This window comes from Magallana gigas, chromosome 8, assembly GCF_963853765.1.
Source record: "Magallana gigas chromosome 8, xbMagGiga1.1, whole genome shotgun sequence".
NCBI classification, from domain to species: domain Eukaryota; kingdom Metazoa; phylum Mollusca; class Bivalvia; order Ostreida; family Ostreidae; genus Magallana; species Magallana gigas.
The window spans coordinates 13,275,152-13,297,850 of NC_088860.1; the positions used below are offsets into that span (position 1 = coordinate 13,275,152).

At 34.2% G+C, this 22,699-nt stretch overlaps 1 protein-coding gene across 5 annotated transcripts; it reads left to right on the top strand.

Annotated features, from left to right (window-relative positions):
• The first annotated feature begins 634 nt into the window (after positions 1-634).
• On the top strand, positions 635-22,177 carry LOC105333766 (angiomotin). 5 transcript variants are annotated; one of them, XM_066068155.1, is made up of 10 exons: positions 635-791; positions 16,777-16,914; positions 17,115-17,742; positions 17,898-18,187; positions 19,058-19,153; positions 19,325-19,470; positions 19,620-20,071; positions 20,221-20,423; positions 20,639-20,721; positions 20,924-22,177. In XM_066068155.1, the coding sequence occupies exons 2-10, from the start codon at positions 16,782-16,784 to the stop codon at positions 20,978-20,980; spliced, it is 2,088 nt and encodes a 695-aa protein (XP_065924227.1). In that variant the 5' UTR covers positions 635-791; positions 16,777-16,781; the 3' UTR covers positions 20,981-22,177. The 5 variants fall into 5 exon arrangements, with proteins under 5 accessions (XP_065924227.1, XP_011435228.3, XP_011435232.3 ...); XM_011436926.4 differs by lacking the exon at positions 635-791 and adding an exon at positions 13,487-14,667; XM_011436927.4 differs by lacking the exon at positions 635-791 and adding an exon at positions 16,112-16,353.
• The last annotated feature ends 522 nt before the right edge of the window (positions 22,178-22,699 follow it).

Genomic DNA, 22,699 nt, shown 5'->3' on the forward strand with positions numbered 1-22,699 from the left:
GATCAGTAATTTGTGAGGGGTGGAATAATGTCTTAAGATTTTACCTTCCAATATACCAGTAGAAGATATCATATTCTTACAAAAATGTATATAATGAATCTTCCATTTGACAAGCCAATAGCTACTGCATTCAACCTTACTGAAAACTAATTTGTATTCCATCTCATGGGGAATATGTTCCTTATGACATGTAATTCTTACACTTATATATATATATATCATGATCGATCTCATCATCTAAAAATGTTTTTAATGCCATACAAAGTGTATATGAAGTACATGTTATGAACTTATTTTTCTCAATGATACATATTATTTCATCATCTATTTTTTTAAAATTTTATTTGGTATTCCTGCATACCGCCTATGGACTTTGACTTACATGTATATAGCATAACAAGTCAAGGTCAGTGGGAATTTAATCATACCTGTGAGTTGACCATTCCTGTAATTGCTGGTAAATGATTTTCAAATAACAATTAACCTTCATACCTCCTGCTAGCCCTAACATTATCTCAGTAGGGGTCACATCCCCCCTTTTCTGTACAACAAAAAGAGGTTTCACCCCCCAAATCACTCAAAATATAGAAGTAATTAGAGGTGCTTCTAATTTCAGGAAATAGCAGTAATTGCACCCAGTGGGGAGTCAGGTCTCTTGGTGATTTATGGTACATTAGTCCCCATCACGCTGGAAGGGTATGTGTAACATCATACTGTCAATTTTTTAAGAAGTCATTTCCTGTTGACACGATACAGGGACCAAAGGAGGCTTGAAAGAAGGGTGCAATTGTGTAAGTATTATAAGATGAGTGTATATGTAACAGAAAACCGAGACTGATATTCATTTGTATTTTAGACCCTGTTCAGAAAATATTGCTTGGTTACATATGTATCTACTTGGAGATCCTCACAGTCAATTCAAATTTGAATCTTAAAGTGAAAAAATTACAATTTTTTGCATGGACATTCATGTAAATTCATTTGCAGATATACACATGTATATACCGGGTACATGTACCGGTACATTGTAATTCTGAGATAACTTTAGAACTGGAGAGTATACTGTATGCAGAAGTGTTACAAGGTTATATTCTGTAATTATATTTGTCAGGAATTTGATATACTGGTACTTGTATTATATTCCTTTGACAGAAGTTTATGGATATCTACGTTTGTCTGTTTGTCTGTCTGTCTCCATCTCTCTCATCAAACACTTACGATTGCTGGCCTCAGGTTGCTTACAGTATGCATTGGACACCAAGTGTACAGAAACTATGGGCATTGTGGCTTAATTCATTTCTTTCAAGGAAACATAAAATTGAAATTTTGGATTTGATCCCAGTGGTAATGTGTAATGTCAGCTGAATTTCATTACATTTTTCATCCCCAAAGCCCCTTTTAAAAATCCAAACAATTCAGCAGGTGCTTGTGTTTGCTGACGTGCATGAAATAATTATTTAGCATTTCTTATATCAATAAACATAAAACTAATGAAATCCATGTTATTGAGATTAAAAAATAAAAAAGGACTCGTGAGGATTGTTAAAGAATTCATTCATTAATTCTGCAGTGTCGTCCAATAAAAAAGCGGCATTTCAGCTCGAGGCGTTCTGTCAACCTCAATTTTCTCATTTCCATAGGTATGTCATTTGCGGTAGTTAGTTTTTGTCAAAAATCATATACGAGCGCGTGCAGAATACCATGACAGAAATTTACATCTCATTAACATATATGTCATATCAAAATTTCCCGCGGTATTCTGCCTAACCTGGTTGTTAAATTATTTCCACAAGGTTTCACCTGGAGTTGATAATGTTTGCTGACAATGTAAATGTCCTCAAGCTTTCAAAGTTGGGTTATTTTTGGAGCACCTGCATGTGTTTACAAGGAATTCCTGAATACTTGATAGGCACAAAAACTCTCAGTTTATTGCTTAAAAAAATTTTCAAGTATTTTATTTACGATATATGCTTGAAATTAATTGACTTTCATGGTTTATGAATACTTATCAGAGGAATTTGTTAGATAAAATTGTAGGAAAATGTTCATTTTTATTGGTACATAATTTTATGTGTGCTTGTTTAAAATTGGGAACAGAAGTATTAGATATATGTGCAATGAAACTTTTTTGATAAAATTTAAATAAAAGAAGACTAAATGATTTTAGCTATTGTAACACCGTTTTGTGACTGTGTCTTATTTTAGTCATGTGTTCTGGAATACCAAAGCTATGAACATCTGAAGAAAGATGTTTACCATCCTATAATATTTGTCAGGCCTGTCAATGGTCTCTCTCCTTATACAGACAAAACTTCTCTTACTAAGGGTCAACACCATAGTTGAGGTCGGATCAGCTGATCTGTACTTTTAGAGAAACTTTAGACGATGATTAACCATCACAGGGCAGTGAGGTCATGTCACAATATATATAAGTTGGGTTTTTTATTCACAAAATTTAGGGGAGGGGGGGGGGGGTCATCGTATTTTTTTTTTAAACAGATGTAGACAATGTAAAAAATATACTTTTCCTCTCTGGTATATATGATAAAAGAAAGCCGCATGTTTATTTAGGGTAACTTTGTTTGTCGTGGGGAGATCAGTTGACGTTTAGTCATTTACAAAAAGAACGAAGCCAACTTTCATCAGATGGCCAGCTTGAATGTACTTTTGATGGAAGTTTTCAAAATATCCGGGTTCCCACTTGTAAATATTTGTTTGATAATTAGTCAAGAATTTTACCTTTTACGTGATAACACAGCAAATACCATCTACCTTAGGCAATCCCATTAAAATTTTAATCACCGATGGTACACAAATCGGAAATGTTTTTAAAGATGTCCCGAGCCTAAGAGTCTTGCTAACATTCAATTTGCGGCAGAATTCGACATTTTTTGGGCATGTCCATTGTCTTAGCTGAAATTAAATACTGAATTATGTCAGTGACACATTAACCTAGTTGTTTGATTTTTTAAAATGCTCGAGTTTTGAAAAATGAATTTGAATCTATTCTTCTCAGATTCCTATGCTTTTTGTTTTACCAGAAAGGTTTTTATTTCTTCAGTTTCATTGCATTTTATTTAAATTTTTTAAAATACTTTCCTTTTAGAATATTTTACCTAGCTGTACATGATTCAGTACAACAAAAATTTCAAGATAATAAGATGACTAGATTTATATATATATTTATTCAGAAAACTTAGAAACTTGTGAATTATAGAAATTCTACAAATATATTGAGAAGAATGGTTTTTTTCCTCCTGTGAATAACAGAGAGAGAGAGAAAGAGAGAGAGAGAGAGAGAGAGAGAGAGAGAGGATAAATATCAAGTTAACACTTGAGTGCTTTGACAGTATTTAGCACCTTGTTGAGGATCACAGAGCCCTCAGTCTTTTTATGGAACTCAAAATAGCAATAGGAGAATGATTTACGTCCAGGTATTTTACATACATCACCTCTGGTACAGCGCAACAAAAGCTTTATGCTACAACACCTTCTCTAAGGATCAGTAAGCAGTGCTGTACCTTGGCCGCTAAATATTTTGTCATTGAGATGGTGACAACACCCAAAATGTGTTTCTTTTGATTTGCACACCTTTCATCTATGCTTTTGTGTGAAACTGTTCTCTGAGTGTGAAATATAAGTTCAGGACCACCCCAAAGGATACAAATGATCAATAATAAAGTTATTGTGGTGGGGATATTTAAGTTATTTAACTAGAGTGTTTCAGTTGTACTTTTGAAGATGTGGGTGAACTGAGTTAAAATATTCCAGATATTATAGCATTAGCTTTTATACGCTCAAATTTAGGGCGTTTATATTTAGGTCCCGTTTGTCTCTGAAAAATGTCATTTTAAATTATTTAGCATTTAAACTCTTATTATTTGGCACACATATTCAAAATTTATTGTCATTTCAGAATACTGATCGAGATCAAATACCCTGTGTTTGCCTTTTGTCTGTGATAAATACTGATATGATATTTAAAATACTAATATTTAATAAGTATATCAGAATCGTATTGTAAAAGGGTATTGCCAAGTATACTCTTTGAATATAAGGGAAGTATTGCTAACCAAGCTTTGCCTATTACAAGATATCTGTAGCTGAAATTTGATTTGAACTAATGGCCTCTACTAGTGGTATGCTGGTACCAGTACAATCATGTAATTGCAAATACCTTTGATGATGTAATCAAATGTCTCCCAATTTGTGTTTCATATGGAAGCAATTTTTGTAACCTTAATAGATAAAATTTATCATCACAAAATTTGTTTGCTCAATTTGAACTTATCTTTATCCAACCTCACTTATACAACCCCCCCCCCCTCCCCTCAAATTAAACCCATCTTTTTTTAAATGAAAATTTTTAAAGATGTGTAAAAATCACAAACAAGGTTAGATTGTTGGTACATACTTAGCTACAGAGAGAGACAGTCTGTCTCCAGGAACATGTTTGTGTCTCCTGAGATCAAACTTTCAGGGTTCAGAAGTTATGGCATTGCTGTGAACTAGCAATAATTGGTTTAAGCAGAAGAAAAGACCAAGAGTACTCAAATGTATAGAAATATCTTGTGGAAAAAACACATTGTGCAGTCCAGTAAACGGGAGGAATTTTTTTATTTTGTTTGGTAATGCACTCCCAGATACAGGGAAAAAGTTTTGTTACGGACTAGACAATGCTGTTTTAAGAATGCATAGTCACGTGTTTTAGCTGGTATTTATTCTTTTTAGAAGTCTTGAGGCTGACTTCCTTCTTAATAGCAAAACATGCTGGGTCATAATTCCAATGCATTGATGCCTTGGAGTTTTAAAAAAAATGATTTATGAAACTTTCAAAGGTTTTTAACTTCTGTTATTTATGATACTTTTAGATGTTTGATTTTAGAAGTGCAATGGATTAATTTTTTTTATTTTATTTTAATTTTTTTTTGGATTTATTTATCTTTTTTTTTGGATAATGATGCATTAATTTTGCACTTTTCACAAGTGTTTTGTTCATGCAGTCTTGTTAAACATTTGGAGTGTACTTTTCTGAAGTTTTAAAAAATGTGGTACAGATTTTGCGTATTCAGGTCTATAGAATATCATTTAACATGCCAGTACATTTCAATGGCAGGTGGAAGTCTCCGCAGAATGTTGATAATTCTATTTTCCAGGTGGTGGTTCTCATTTTTCATTTAAAGAGTGCATCAAATGGGATACCGTCCTATTGACTCCATGATGCCTTATCTATAAAGATCTGTAGTCAGACAGGAAAAGGTATAAAAAAGAAATGATTTTATCATGAAATTTCCTCTCCTTATTTATATTTGGTTCCCACTTTCATGATTTTTTTGCATCTCATTGCATTTTTATTAAATTATATTCTCTCTCTCTCTCTCTCTCTCTCTCTCTCTCTCTCTCTCTCTCTCTCTCTCTCTCTCGGTAAAGTCATTTATGGTCGTCCTAAGATATCAGTGTAATCAGATATGTTCAAGGGTTATTAAATCAGAAAATATACAATTGAATTATGACTGGTATGCAGTTAGATTCAGTATGGGATGAAAATTGCATGGAATCGATCTTCTTTATCATGATAATACTTTAAAGTTATTACACAATTTGAATGCTTCATAAACTTACAAACTTATAGAAGCATTAAACCACAGAGCCCATAACTGCTAGAAAGAATTTGTATTCAGACAATTTTGAACTGATTATATGGTTAACCAAAAAATATTCAAAGAATTTAAATTGGTCAGGAGGCTTTTTACTGGGTTTTTTTTTTTTGGTAAGAAGCAATAATGTGAGATGAGAAACATAATAGATGTTGAAAAATTTAAAAATATAATGGAAAAGAAATGTGTTATAAATGAAAATTAAGCTATATCAGATGAAATATATAGCTGGTCTTTGTGGTAATTTGATTATTATTTTCTTTATTATCCATGCAGGTACAGAGTACCGGTATATGTGATAAAAAAATTTGATTGAACGGTACAAGATAAAAGCTATTTGTTTTAGAAGGTTGTGCAAAGCTATTTTAGTAATAAAGGTCAAGGAAATTTAAGATAGGTCAAAGTTTTCACAGTTTTGATTGGCTAAAACTGTTTGTGACCATGAACTTTTAAAATATGTTTCACAAATGCATAATTTCATTATCTCTAATTTTTTCCTTCTTTCTTTGTCTTTTTGTTTGATTTAAATAATTATAAACTGGAGCCACAGAAAGAAAAACTAGTAGAATATATATAATATATGAATTCAGCAAATTTCAAGGTATTAAAAACTCTTCGTTTATATATACATGTATTGGTATTTTTTTTGTCGCAAAAGGCATCATGAGCATAACCTAGTTGTCAGGGAAGGGGAAAAAATCCTACAGTTTCTTTATTAATGAATGAATTTTTGAGATGAGTAAACAGCAAGACTTTTTATTTTTTAATTAAGAAATGTTCGTTACTGCCGCTTTCATCTGCTGACTCACCGGAATCTGAGCGCTGGCGGACCCTATTTTCAGCCACGCTGTTTCCCATTATATATTTTACATCATGTTTCTTCTTTAAGTCCATTATACAGACTATCATTTTCTTAATTGTCTTCCCACACTTCTCTACATCATTATCGCTTAGTACATCAGGGAAGGGGAAATTTCATTCATAGTTCGATTTACTTATCTTTTGTGCTAGACATTGTGTTCGGTTTATTAATAATTATACAAACACGTTGGGGAAGAATTTTACACTCGTGTCTCTTGGGTTCAGAAGTTTAGCGCTGATATGTCTTACAATAAAAGTTGAACCAGCACTTCAGTACGATTGCAACTGCTCGGCTTTAAATCGTAGTACAGGAATTTAATAAGTTTAAACGCATTACAAGAAGCGACACGTGAGGCTTAGTCTTAGCTTTAGAGGTTATTTAGTACTAAGGGTGCAATTTTTGTTTGGTTCCTTTTTTTTTGGCCTGAAGGGGTAAGGATATACAACTTACTTGAAGAATGAAACCTTTGGGTATTATTCCATGAGTATGCATGTTTTGAGCTGTTTAAAAAAGATTGTAACGAATATTACCTTTGATTATGTAAGACGCAGTGACCTTTGAACTCTAATATTATGTAATTCAGTGCTTCAGACTTTTTTCAGTCCTTCAGTTGAAGTGATAAAAGGGGCTTTGACTTGAAGATTATGAAGACTCGTGATACTTCCACAAGATTTAAATTTATATCAGTTAATGAAATGGGGTAATATATGCACCATAAAGTCGGGAGCAACAACCAACTGAACACTACCAGTATTCTCAATTTCATGTGAAATGGAACCCCAGCAAGAGCTCAATTATCAAGACTATTTCTTACAAGCCAGCTTTGTTGAAGGAGGAAAAGAATTTGGTCAATTGATTTTTAATGAGAAAGGAAAATTTTAAAAAGGCCGATAAGAGAAATGCTTTAATTTCGGTTAATGATTTATTTTGAAGTACATTTGTACAGTACTCAGCATGTGTTGAAAAATAAATTCAGTCATCATTATTTTTACTAGTTATTATTTGCATGTAGCTGATGAAAGAAGACTAAATATTATGGCTGAACTAGCATTTTGTATGATCACACACTCAAAACTGCTCTGGGTCATTACTTGCAGAAACTCACAGCTAATGGAGAGAACATATTTGAAATGAATTCTTTTGAAAAGTTTTATTTTATTTTTATTAAATTCTTTCATCAAATTTAATATATATTTAATGAAAACTGATGGCGAAAAATACAATAATGTTGTGGTTGATTTCTTTTATAAACTGTATGCCCTTTTTTTCACTTGAAGCTACATAGGAATTTTAATTGTCTGATGATAATATTTTTGAACTTTTTTGGGGAGGGGCGGTATGGTTTAAATAGTGTCAATTTGTACACGTTTGTTTATTGAATTTTTAGGTAGGGTGATCACAGGCTTTGAGTGATGTAGCAGAATTTTCACCTCAATTACCTGGCCAGGTAAATCTAAAATAAAAAGCAAGCATTTATGGCATTGTTAGAATTCTTGTTTCTAAAAAGATAAATGAAATGGTGACTTAAAAGGATTTTTAAAAAGTTAAAACAATGCAGTTAAAAAAACACCACAGAAATAGTTTTATTTCTTCTCAAAAGTTCAAAGTTTGCAACCACAACCATCTTAAAACTCCTGATTAAATCTTCTTTGAAGAAAGTTATGAAATAGTAGGATTTTTTTTTGGCTGACACTGTAGGGTTTAGAAAATTACAAAATATGCTTTATAGAGGAGATGGGAATTTATAATCCTATGAAAAAGAGTTTTTATAAAGGCTTTAAAAGAATTTAGTCTAGATACATGTAGAGATGTTTACAATTGAGAGTGTCACGGGGGGCATGCGATGTTCTATTGACGCACTGATATTAGTATCTTAGAAAAGGTGAATGGTAAATCAGTATAATGGTAATGGTGTGCGCAGATTTATAAGTGCAGTGATGTACCGTGTATGTACGTCATATACTGGGTGAATTAACATTTTTAATAGAAATGAATTAAATGACAACAAGTGTAAACTTTGAGAATGATTATTTGTGACAACGACCTTGGAATGTCAACTTTTTACAATATTTTAATTCTTTTCTTGAAAAAGACTGCAGAAGCTCATTTGTTTTGTAAATTTAATGCACACAGATCTGCATAATTACAATCTAAGAACATGTTAGACACCAGTGTCAATGTGCTCTCACATTGGGGGGGTTACCATTACTATTAACATTCAATATTCAGTTTATTACTGATATTTTAAAAAGCATTGCAAGTTTGATTATCATTTACATGTACATGTATAATTCATCATATTACTTGTCAAAGTAGGGTACTTTTAGGATTTCGAAATTGTGATCCACATATGTAGGTGACAATTGCCAGTTTACTTTGAGTGAAGTGTATTGCTTAGTTGTGCTAGCTCTCAGCAGAAGTTGTAGAAAATATATCGGTACACATAAAACTTCTCCAGTGTTCAATGAACGGCCTTGGCTGCAAAAGCAAATATCTAGCATGGCAAATGTTCAATGAAGAACACTCTGGTGATTAATTGCACAAGACTTATAATGCAGGCAATCAAAACTAAAATAGACCTCCATTTTTCTTTTGGCAGTCGAGAGGACTTCTTTTTGTATTGTGTTTACTTTTGCGACATGCCACAGAGGAGAATGCCCGTTTACATTAAACAGGGTCGGAATTTGACAATTTACGGTTATTTATTGACAATCGGAGCTCCGTGGTTCCTAAGCCATGTAAGGACAGGCAGATTCCCTGCGTAATTCTGTTTACATGTGCTTTAGTCTGTGTACACAGCCCCCTCTAGAGGTGACATATTATTCCCGCTGGTATGCGTTTTAGGAATTTTTTTTCTTTTTGGTTACCATCATAGGACATTCACCAACATCTCAAAGGCAAATGCAAAACTTAACATGTGCATCGGGATATGGACCAAGAATCGCTTAACCTTATCACCTTTATACACTTTTTTGTTCATTGAAATTTTTGTCTTGTCAGTTTTTGATTAAAGTACATGAGGTTTTTGCATGCCTGTGTAGATTCCGATCTTAAAAGGGGGGCATTTAAAATTATATGGCATTAAATGTCTTTGTTACTTTTTTGTATAAAATGTAAATTTGATACAGGTTGTGCCAGCTGCGTTATGGAACGCATAGCTAGATACAACAGATTTATAAAATTAACCATACAAAACAAATAGATTTTAGCCCAGATTAGGAGCTGTCATCACATTTAGTTTTAGCTCACCAGAGAACTGGGTTTGTTGCTAAGGTTATAACGATTTTCTGTCCTTCTTACCTTTTAAGGAGAACTACCTTTTAAGGAGAACTATCCCATAATCATTTGAATTTTTGTCTGTAATCTTTTGAATAAAATAAAATACAATTTATTTTAGAAAAAAGAAAAGATTGAAAGAGTATTCAGAATAATATTTATGATTAAAATTGTAAGCATTATAATTGTGGATTATGACTGCATGCACATGCATCTATCTCTCTCTCTCTCTCTCTCTCTCTCTCTCTCTCTCTCTCTCTCTCTCTCTCTCTCTCACACACACACACACACACACACACACACACACACACACCAGGTTAGCCCTGTACTAATAGTACACAGGCCATAGTTGATCTCAATCCATGGAATTTATAACTGATATGCTATCAGTTTAAAAAATCTTGACTGAATTGAGACAGAATTCAATTTTCTCAGTCACCTCATTTGGACCCCTGTCAACCATGATGTTGCATTATGTTCGCTTGAGTTGTATCATCTAATTATAACTACAACAATAGATCAAAACTTGGTTCATTTTTTATGGCGCGCCTCTCTTAATGAAATATAAAGTGATGTTTGATGTCTATCTCTGCACACCCCCCCCCCCCTTCCGTCTTTAGAAGCTAATTGACAGGTTTTTAAGAAAATATATCAGATATTTGAAAAATAAAAATCTTTTTTAAATATAATGAAGTTCTTTGAATATGAAAATATTTAGTACAGAATTGAAAAATATAGAAATAAGGACCTGATGAATTATAAACATCAGAATATTCTCTTTTTGTCCCAAAGACGAAAATTTTATGGACATTAATTTGTTGGAAGGAAAAGTTGGAATCCTTTATTCTTTTAACTGGTCTAAATTGATCACGATTTTATGAATGGTGGCTTAACATTGCGCCAACGAAAAACAGCCAGTGTCAAATTCTACCCTCGGAATGTAAATTTACGCAATTAAACCGTCATAGCTATTGACAGGGAAATCGACACAATGTTGCGCAGAATGGTTAAAAAAAAAGAATTAAATAGAACTGGTTTTGGATTTCACAAGGTCTGACTGTGTATTAAAGTCTTGTAATTGGCAGTGTTCCATTGATTGTTTGAAATACCTTAAATGGTCCTCAAGTTTGTCTGTCAAGTGCCAAGTTTGAAAGCGTATAGAATTTGAAGATAGATGAATGGAATGTTGAGTTTATATTGGGCAACGATCGGCAAGATTCAAAGGTCCACCCGCTCTCTTAACAAACTACAACAGGAATCTATATCACGATAGACGATCTGTCAACTTGTTTAATTATAATTTTTCGAAATAACCAAGCATTCCTTTGATTGTCTAATGCTCAGGTTATTAAAGTTTTTTGGGGCTGGAAGTACCCAGGGTTTATATGTGTAAATGGTAGATTGAATTTTTTAAAAATTCTCTTTGAACTTTTATTTGATATGCATACATGTAATCATTTCATTTGTCTTACTCTATTTTATATACTCTGATAGTATATCTGATTTGATGACAATATATTGATTTCATGATAGATACAGACTTCTTTTTCTTTTTTTTCAAGTTGTACATGTACTATCAATTCCCCCCAATAGTGTTAAAAATTCAGTTTTGACCAGGTCAAGGAATTTGCCTTTTAATTATTCTCAGCAGATATTGGAGAGAAACAAGACAAGAGATTATTGCCTATTATCAACATTGTGACCAGTCATTAGTGAACACAATGCACATTTTGCAGCCTGTGATCTATCTAATTAACCAATACCCCCGGGGCCCCACTGTCTAACAGTATTCAGGAAAGTAATGGGGGACATACAAGGTTTTATGGGGTAAATATTTGTGAGGATTAATGATGATATATGACCCACTTGGGCATGTACATCAGACAGAAGCCGGCACAGTGGTCACATTCTGAACATTCCTCTCTGGCAGAACTCGGGCTTCTGTGTGATGTGACCTGACAGCGGAATCACAGCTCGCATGCTGAGAGAGAAAATGAGGGGGCTCCAGAATTGCTTCTGAATGAGAAAGAGAGACGGGGAGGGAGATGGAGGAGGAAGGGGTGCTGTGGAAAGACAGTGAAATATAGAAAAGACATGTTGGGATCCTTCCGAGAGAGAGAGAGAGAGAGAGAGAGAGAGAGAGAGAGAGAGAGAGAGAGAGAGAGAGAGAGAGAGAGAGAGAGAGGATAAATATCAAGTTAAAGTCTTGAAAAAACCAGTATCCAATGATGTCCTTAAAATGTTTAAAATATGATTTATACCAAGTTTGGTTTGAATTTTAACACTTTTAAAAAAAAACCTATTTTCTATTTGTTTCATTTACAGTTGGTTGTACAAAAATTTCCTGTTACTTTGTAGTTATTAGGTTTTGTGATAAACACTAGATAATTGAGAAAAAAAAAACTGCTGAGATACCATGTGGAGATGAACAGTACAGCTGTGATAGACCTTTGGCCTTTCGTGGCATTCAAGTCTTTGTCCAGGTCTCTATATCTCTGTAAAACCTGTGATCAAAATGATGGCACAGGATCATGCATAGTGCTTGTGGAATGTTGGGGGCAGCTGCTCACCATATCTCACCCCTCAGAATAGTTACATAAATCCTAGGGATGCCTCTGGATGACGACCGAGGTGTTGGAACCCTGCTGGCTGACTTAACAAAACCACTTGTGGCTAATTACTCTCTGTCAAAAGCCCTACCCAACCTGTTACTTATTATGTAGGAAATGGTAAGCAGCCTGCCTGACCTCAAGATGTGACCTATGAACCTTGTGTACCGTACATGATTTTTCATTTCCTTTTATTCCATAACAAGATGTTTTTTGAAATCTGGTAAGTGAATATTAGGGAGACTGGGAGGTAAATAAATTACCCATCTGATCTTCCTTAATTTCAAAGATTTGATTTTTTAAGCTTTGAATTATTACTTAGTAAAGAAATATTCAATATATTTTAAGTTTAGCATCAAAAATATTTCCCTATATCTTTATTGTCAAAAATGACCATGACTATCCAGCCTAATCATAGATTCTTTCAAACCCCACTCCCACCCCCACCCCCTCTTTTTTTACCTTTATATACAAAGCTTTGGAAATTTTGACACTTGACACTTCTCTTTCTGAAGGTTTTAGAGAAATGAAAAATGTGTGAAAAAATCAAATCTGTTTATTTTGTAATAAAAATGAATTCATATGTTAATATATTAATATATGTGCAATAAAAATGCAAGAAATTTGAGTGGAAGTAAATTAAAAAGTGCAGATTTATTGATATGAAAATGAAGTTCAGGAAGGATAAAAGAAATTTGATTTTTAATTTCCCTTTTTTGCCCTCAGAATTCCACATAAATCAATTTTGAATTCAGCTCATGTGTGAAAAGACTCTTGTATAATGGGTGTTTTGTAATGTTAAGTCATTTAGAGGCAAAGTCTCTTTGACTGTCTTTATGTGTGAGCTAACTTTTAGTCCCTTTTGTACATAATTTATAGATAAAAGCGGTCTAGACATTATTAAGCTAGGGTGCCAGATTTCAAACATTCCAATCCATTTAAATAAACCAAAGGAAAAAATGCATAGAGGTGATATGTTTACATTCATCAAATACATGTGTCCATTGAACCATGCCCATACAAAAATTGCCACGCTTTGCTGAATGCAATTTAGCCCCAGATATTTCATAAACCATGCTCTCTATTCATATTATATACAAACGTGACATTAATTCTACAAGAGGGTTGTTTTTTGTATCCTCAAAAAACTTCTGCAAATATTAGATTTGTGAAAGGGAAAAAAGAACTTATTTGTTAATTCCTGCCTTATTTTTATAAGGAGATTTCCAATCTCGGACATTTCTCAGGGGATTTGTGTGCCTTTAAGAAATAAAGGAATTTGTAGATTAGCAGTGCTTGGTGGAAAGTTGAAAACAGGATGGAGGGGTGAACTATGTAAAGTATGCCACTGATGTAGCGCGATATCTTAGTGGAATCAATTTGTCGGTTGGGTATTATCATTCAGGAATGTAGGTTGTCTGTTTCTTCAGATCTTCCGATCAAATTCCACCTCCAAAAAATATCACTGACCGGAGAGCTATTGCACTCTTTAATTCCGGCCAGGGGCGTTAAACCAACAAAAGAGCTTCCAATAATTTGTACAGCAAGAGAAGAGAGTGACTTCTTTTTTAAAAAGGTTTTTTTTTTTTTGGAAAGACGTCACTAACCCTTGTCATTTTCACTTGCCCTCCAAGGATAAGTGTCACGGATGTGGAAATTCGTATTAAGGAAAAATTATTAAGAGGCGCGAACCACAGGATTCATTTATTCAGGATACGCGATTTTTCTTCCTGTCTCGGTGAATGACTGGGAAGCTGAATTAAGTGTAAAACATTGCCTTAACTATCCATCATCCAGAATAATTTAACACAAAAGAGGACAAGCATTCCGCTGGAACAATTTTTAGAATTCCTCACCACGTGTTCTATTAATTGTGGGATAAAAAATTATGCGTTAACAAAATCAGTGGAGTCAGGGAATTGGGTCGCTAATTCAGTGTCAACATCCCAACGAGTGTCTGTCTCTTTTTCTCTGTGGGGAAGTCAACGTTTATAACTGCTTAGGAATAAATTTGATAATTATAGTGATTATGTGAATTCTTGCTGGAGTATAGATATACTGGTGTATATGTATATAAGAGTTAACATCCCAAAGATTATAGTAGATATCAAGTGATTATAAACCTGGAATGTTGGTTTTACGGCAGGGAGGAATTTGATTTTTTTTTCCTGTTTTCCCTCACTCTGAGTTTGAGCCATGCATACAGAAGGTCGTGTTGGATTGAGCGATTCTCCTACCTATGCTAATCTCAATATGATTCAAGGTATTGTCTTCAATTCCTAATTTTTATCTTGGTAATTTGTATCTAATTTTGACTTTTGTCATTTTCTGGAGTTAGACAATTCTTAGAATAATGAAGAACCACTGTTTGTTAACAGTCAATGCAATTCAGTGTGGATTTTTATGTTCATATGGGAAAAAATGAAAAACTTAATTTACCAATATAACATATTTTTTTATTTTAAAATTTTAATGTCTGTAATTATGCAATTGTGCACACTTTAACTCGCCTTCTGAATTTTTGATATTTTTTGTTCTATCTCATTAAGAAAATCATCACCCAAATTATTAAATGTTGCTTTTTAAAAGTAATTTGTGGTGAAAATTGTTGCAATTTTAATTAATGTTTTTATTTATGAAACAATAAATCAGAAGTAATTAGAAATGTAATTAAGCTTTATATATCCTAGAATGACACTCTTGGTGAATAAATTTAATAAAGTGTTTCAAATACACAAAAACAAGAATTTCTTGAGAGGGAAAAAATCTACAAGATATTCTTTTGTTTTGAATTATAGTGACCTCAACAATGCATATTTTAAGCCACAAATTGGCTAGTGTCATTTTCGGCAAAATATAAAATTTTTGCTTATATGAATTTAAACATAGATGATATTGTTTAGATATTCAGCTATCATACTTTTTGTGACACTTGAAGGGCCTTTAATCAAATTGTGGTTGAAAAGTTCCAGTTGATTTTTTTAATGCATATATTATAGATATAGGTATATATGTAAAGTAAAATCAGCTGGATCATGTTGTATTAAGATTGATCGTACACAACCACAAATATTCTTCTGGTATTGTGGAGCTAATTAGCGTTGTAATTAATTAGATTGCATATTAATGAAGGGAGTTCTCAGTATTTTGAGAAAGATTTATGCATGTGGCAAAAACGTTTATTTGTGATTATGCCAAATTTATTATACACGCCCTCAACTATTTATAAAAATATAAAGACATTTTTAGGAAAAACATGTTTTCGTAGTCATTTATTTTCATTCACAAGAGATTTTTTTCTTTTTTGCTCTGCATATTGAATTGATGAAACAAGAAAGATATGTTTCGAATCTTGTGTAATGAAAAAAAAACTGTTATCAAGATTAATCAAAGTTGACAATTTAAAATCAATAAAATAATGTGTGAATGCATGAATATAATCTTTCATAATTTGATGTAAAACTACACACCTAATCTACTAGTGGTACGGATACGGCATAGAAAATTTGTGTAATACATTAAAAGGAATGTGTTTAATTTCTATTGATTTGCTGATAAAAACCAGAAGATGGCCTAGGGCTGTAAATATTGTGATTTTGTTACAGTTTTATGTTGATCCATAACAAATATGCAGTCACTGAGAGCCAGGGGGGTTTTCTGGTCGTTGAATACAAGAGAGCCCCGCTCAGTCAAGCTTGTTGTCAGGAAATGTACTGCATTCCAGTGTGGAATAATTTTCTCGCTACACTGGTTTTGCTCAATGCCTGAACGCCTGGTATTTTTGGCAATCCCACAATGCACTTGTGGCTGGCTGAGAGAGGCCATATTATCAATTATTATTCAGTGTGTTTCTGGTATGAGAGCAGGAAAGAAGTCATCAGAGTTATCAATAAAGTAAAGAATCAGTGTCTACAGTGATAAGTGAGGATACAGATTATAGCCATGCTAAGTAAGGATAGAGGATTTTGTCATTGCATGTTGTTATTAAGGGGGAGCTGAATTATTTAGTCAATAGTGAACATGCTATTGAGTGGGGTGATTAAGGCCACATTATCTGTGAATAAATTTACCTGTGTATTTACTCAGTGAAGCCGGCTCTGTTTATGTACACTGAAAGGACAACACAAACCTGCCTGGAATGTCGGCTATTTCCCCTACAGAGAAAGACTTAGTCATAACCTTCCCTCAGTTATTGCAATTTCTTTGTGATTACGAGAAACAGTGGAAGTTTTAGCTGGAAACTGATCTCTGTCTTTGTTTTTTAAGTTCTTATGTGTATGTGGTGCTTAATGGAATTTTGAAGTATAGAATCCAAATTAAATGCGTTGTTGTGGTGACAAACCTCAGTTTCATTTTTCTTTGTTTTTGACAGATCTGATGAATGGCGGACAGTTTTCTAGTGACGAGTACCTGGTGGTAACCGACCCAGACGGAGTAAATATGTCACAGCAGCAGTACCGGGAACCCCCTCCCTACCCCGGCCATTCCAGACAGCTACAAAATACACCAGGTAAAGTGGCTCATTGTCTGCTCAAATACATGCATTAAATGCCTCTATTTCAACTATCTGTAAAATGTATTGATTGTGGTAAAACTAAGACCCCCCCCCCCTTTCCATTCTTTAAATATCTGATTGTAATCTGTGATGTTGATATTGTTTGTATTGTTTGATAATTAAAGTAATTTTGTTGTTTTATTTTTGTTTCGTAGGTCTGAGACAGAGTTTCTCTGGAAGTGAGGCAAGCACGGATGTTTCTGTGTCTTCAACGGAAAATCTGTCTACTTCCGTGAGACAGGAGCCCCAGGGAGAGGAGAACCAGTCTACCACTGGTTACCCCCCTCACTTAGACTATGGGAGCAGTGATAACGGGTACAGTATTCTAGCCCGACTTGGAATGCCCACAACTGCTCTAGAAATGAAAACCTCAACGATTTCACAGCCATATTACCAAATGGCCGGACATTGTGTTCCCCATCCAACAGACAATTACGGATATTTAAACAATCCTTGCTGTGGATCTTCTTTTTCGTGGCATCCGCATCAAGTGTCAAACTCGTGTGTTGCCGTATCAAAAACAACCGAAAATGTGACTTCTACCAGCGGACAACAGTGGACCATGGACCAGTTACAGTCTCCTTACTTCACACAGCTTCCCCCACCCCCAGAGTATCCCGGGTTTCATGTTGAGAAAACTGAACAGCTGCGAAGATCATACGAAACAATGGAGCGTTGTGATCCTGCTGAAATGTCCGCCTGTAAATCTCAACCTGATCTGACCCATTACTGGGAGGCCCACAGCAAAATGGTGGAACAGAACCTTCAGAGAGAGGATCAAAGGTTTGTATGCAAATTGTGCTGTATAAAACTTTTTTAGAGGGAAGGGGGGTGGCTCATGGCAACCTTTGCCATTCTTTGGTTTCGTACAGAATCTAGGAATAGGAAATTGCACTTTTGATATTGTTTTAATGATTTTTTTGTTGTTCTTTTTTCAGTACTCCAACCTCCTCCATTCGTTATGAAGATGTAGATCCACTTACTGCACGTGCCAACAAAATGATTGACATGCTTACAGAGGAAAATAGGAAACTTCGTGATGAACTAACAGTGTTTAATAGAAAAGTTTCAAGACTTCAAAAATTTGAATATGAAATTCAAAAAGTGCATGAGGCTTATGAATCTCTTGTGAAATCCTCCCAGAAAAGAGAGAAATTGGAAGCCATTATGAAGAAGAAACTAAAGGAGGAATTAACGAAACTGCAGGCCACTAACAAACAGTTACAAGGTAAGACTGTCGGCCTACGCAGTTATGTCAGATATGGCGACCCATTGAACTGCCGTGGCAGGTTTCCAACAAGTAGCTCATGCATTGGCCTCATGCATGTCATATACCTGCATTTTTAGCCTTCATAAATATAGAATCAAATAAAGAATTGCGGTCTCTGGGTCTCTTTGTGAGACAATTATACTTCATTCTCTGTTTACTCATGTCGTAAGAATTGATCATCATGATAATATGTGGGATAAACCCAATGTAGGCAGGAATCTTTTTTTTTTTTAAATTATGAAACGACAATGGCCTCCGAACAAAAGATATGAAATGGTTAGGTATTTACACAGTAGATGTGGCTTGTTGTCAAGTCTGGGTATAATAATTGCACACAATGTGTGCTGTTGGGATTAGGGCTTTAAGCATGGATTATCAAGGCAGAAATCTCTCAGTTATTCTTCTGTGCTGTTTGGCCAGCGCCCAAATCTCTTTATTGGTGTGAAATTTTATCTGCTTGAACATAATGGAGGGAGAATTCCTTAAGTTTGTTTACTGTGAAAAGTACAAAGAGACCCAAATATGAATCATATAAATTTCAATTTTTTAAACATTTGTGTTTTGATGGTTTTTTAAATATGTGGTGTAATTGGTATGTTAATGAAGTGAAGAATTTTCTGTGAGGTGTGCATATAAATAAATATAGCATTTTATGATGTCATCTTATGGTCAGAGAAATATACCATACTTATTTAAATTACTAAATCAGACACACAATTAGGAAAGCTGACTCAGTTTCAAATTTGAGATAAAATATTAAATATTAATTTTGTGATCATTGATGAGAATAGATTTGAATGTAATCGATACTTGTTTTATTTTTAACAGAACAAGTGGATAAATCTACAGCAGAGTGCGTAGAAGACGGAGAGCATGTGTCAGACTCAGAGAGAAGTCGCAAGTTTGCTGCTGTGGTCGCACACAGTGAGTAGTCTCCCTTGACTTCACATTATAAATTTTGTTTATTTCGATTTCTTTACATTGTTTTTCCAAATTTTTTTTTACAAGACAACAGACATTACAGATGCTTTATGATCTTTATAATATAAATGAGTATAGGGAAAGTTATTTACAATGAATCGTTAATGTTTCCAGACAAGGAGCTGTTGTCTTCCAAAGAGAGGCTGGAGCTGGAGGTGACCTCATTAAGGACCTCCCTCCAGGAACAGCAATCCAAGATGGACATACTGGACAACGCACTGACTAATGCGCAGGGCAACGTGGTCAGACTTGAGGAAGAGGTAAGAACCAGCAACAGTTGTAGCTATTTATTCTGGTGATTTTCTCATTGCATATCAAAGGATTTTTTTATGAAATTATTTTCAATGCTGTTGATGATAAATTTAGAGTTATTCCCCCTTTTCTTAAAATATTTAATTTTTTTTTTCAGTGTTGTAAGAAACAGGTGAAGATGGAACGGCTAGAAAAACTCCAGAAATCCTTTTCGTGTTTAAAAGCAGCATGTGAAAAACGGGAACAGTTCGAGAAACAAATACGGACTCAGTTAGAGAAAGAGGTGTCCAATCTAAAAGCTCAACAGAAGGCGAGCGGGGCTCCATCACAGACGGACACCGCCGCCTCGCAGGCGGAGGCCACCAATCTCCACTCACTACAGACTCTGATGAACGAGAAGGAATCCAAAATTCTGAAACTGGAGACGGAGGTGATAAAGTGGCAGCAAAAGTACCTGGAGGAGAGTGCCCTGCGTCAGTTCTCTATCCAGAACGGATTGTCAGCGGATCTGTTGGATTCTGAAGGTTTAACCGACGAGAAGATGGAGAAGTTGACACAGTTGGAGGAAGTTGTGAAAGCAAGACAGCAAGTGGAGGAGCTCGAAGCAAAGTAAGGAGAAATATCTGTTCTATTTTATCATAATTCAATCAGTAGTCATAAAAATAATATGCTTCAAAGGATCACAAAATAAGAGGAAGAAAAATCTTGATTTGAAGAATGAAATTCAAAAAGTAATTATACTAATTTTTATTTTTTAGAGTAAAGAGCCTGCAGACAGAGCTGGCTGAGAAAGATGCCATGATTCGGGTATTTCAGCGCTCTGGGCCGATGACAAGGAGTAGCAGTGTACACACCCTGTCTGGGGCCTCTTCCTCCCTTCTGTCCCCCCGTCCTTACCACCACACAACTTGTTCACTGACCAGACAAGGAACCCTCCCAACCATCCGCCATGTCAAAACAGGTCAGTAGTTTATCACCATGACAACATTAAGACAGAGACCTTAGACACTTCAATAAAATTAGGGAGTTGGGGAGAGAGGTTACATGAAAATGAATATAAGTGAGATGCAAGAATGGGTTTTTAAATAATGAACATGATAGATACTTTAAAACATGAGTCTTTATAAATGTCAATTTTTGACGGAGACTAATTCATCGTTTCCTTATTTTGATTAGGTAGTACAAGCACTTTGGAGACTGGTCGAGCTTTTTCATTAGACGAAGATTTAGTGTCTTCCATTCAGCATCTTTCAACAGAGGTAGGAATTGATTTCCGTCTGCTGGCGGCTTTAAAAAATTTTTCTCTCCCGTAATTGACAGCAGTACTTGTCTCTCCACATCAGACATCAGACAGAGCATTAAAAAAAAAAGACTGCTAGAAAATTTAATGGATTGCCTGATCAGAGCGATGTTATGTAATTGCCATGTTTAATTTTTATGTTTCTTTTTTCTTCCCTGCAGAGCAAGGATTCCAATAGCTCATCTGAGGATGACTCAGAGAAAGTCTGGCAAGTGTAATTGCCTCCCTCTGCAGAAATTCCGAAGCTTGTGATTACCTCCCTTTATAAAGCGGTTGGATGGGAAGAAAAGATAACTCTGCAATGACAAAATCCTATGGATTTTTTTCAAGTCTTGCAACATGGTACACAAGATAGTGAATTTATCTGGAAGGATAAATATCTACCAGTGATATATGTACCTTGCTTCAAGGCAACTTTCTTTGTTTCAAATTGAAAACTGGGTATGCTCTCATTTCTTGCTCCATTTTGTTTTCGGTGAGCAAGATAGGGTGCATTTTACAGCAAATTTGTTGAATTTTTTAAAGAGTTTTTGCAATGTCAGTTTCATGATTTCAAAATTGCAAGATCTGATATGAAATCTTTTAATACAGTGTATTAGTTCAGATGCCAAAATATTTTGAATTTTGGAGCGAAAGAGTACCTCCTTTGTTTTATATCGCCTGGTTATCATATCAAATTGGTTGTGTTCATTTGAATGTGTTTTGAACATGTGTTTGAAGAAAGAAAAAAAACTTTGGCATTTGAGATTAGATATTTCCTGTGTGGAGGATGCAAAAAAAAAATATAATAGTGCAATATTTCCATTCATCAATGACAGGTGCTGTTTCATAGTTGTGAATATTGTTTTTCATGCGCCATGAAGTATTACATGTTTATCCCATGTATTAATATATTTTGTCTATATATGATTTCATCTATGTAAAAAAAAACCCCAGACATTTCATTGTATATATCTTAAGATTTCATCACAAAACAAATTTGTACTGAGGCACTGAGCCACTGCCAACAACATATGTTTTTTTATCATCTGAATTATTTTCTCGCTTTAAGAGGAATGAGTTCATGAACTATTGTCTCCAAGACTTGTTGGAGAGTGAAATATATTGTGTGTGAGCAGTTTTATTTGACCTCCATGACAATAATTTGAATTGAAATCTCCATTCTGTGGAATTCAATGGTCTGATTGCCTTGTTATTTAGTGTGAATGGATTTTTTTTACCATTAATTTATTGGGAATGTGAGCTTTTCTGTTTAATATTATACATATTCTGTACATTAAAGTATTGTTTCCATCCATGTGCCAAGTTTTGATAAAATCAGCTGGTCTGTGATTTTAAAGTACTTTGTAAAACTTGTAGATTATTTGATTATGATTATGATGATGACATAATAAAATGAGAAAAACAACATGAAACTAAGAGTTTATTATGTTTTGATAAAGATAATTTTAATAAACATATTTTGGATAATTGTAATTATTGAATATTTTAGAATACATGTATTATAAATAATAATGATTTTCATAATAATAATTTCATTATGATTTAAATGACTGAGGGTGCATTTTTTTTAGTGCTTTGCTGACTCCTTAACTTATCAGCTACACATTATGGAGACATTGCAACAGTTACTATTCACCGAGGCCCTGCCGTGGATGCAAAATGCCTAACAAGTGCATCTTTCTTAGAGGAAATTAAAATTCACATGTTGTAGTTTACAAAATCATTCATCATAACCCTCACAACCCTTGCACACAAAGTTTGAGAAGGGGGTCTATACTATAGGAATCAAACATGATTTCTAGACCAGTGCAGAGTTATGCATGGATTTTTCTAAAATTTTCACACTATCCTTTCATTATAAATGCTATATACATTTCTTAAGAAGAACATTTTTATAATATTCATTCATGAATCGTGATATTAACATTTCATAA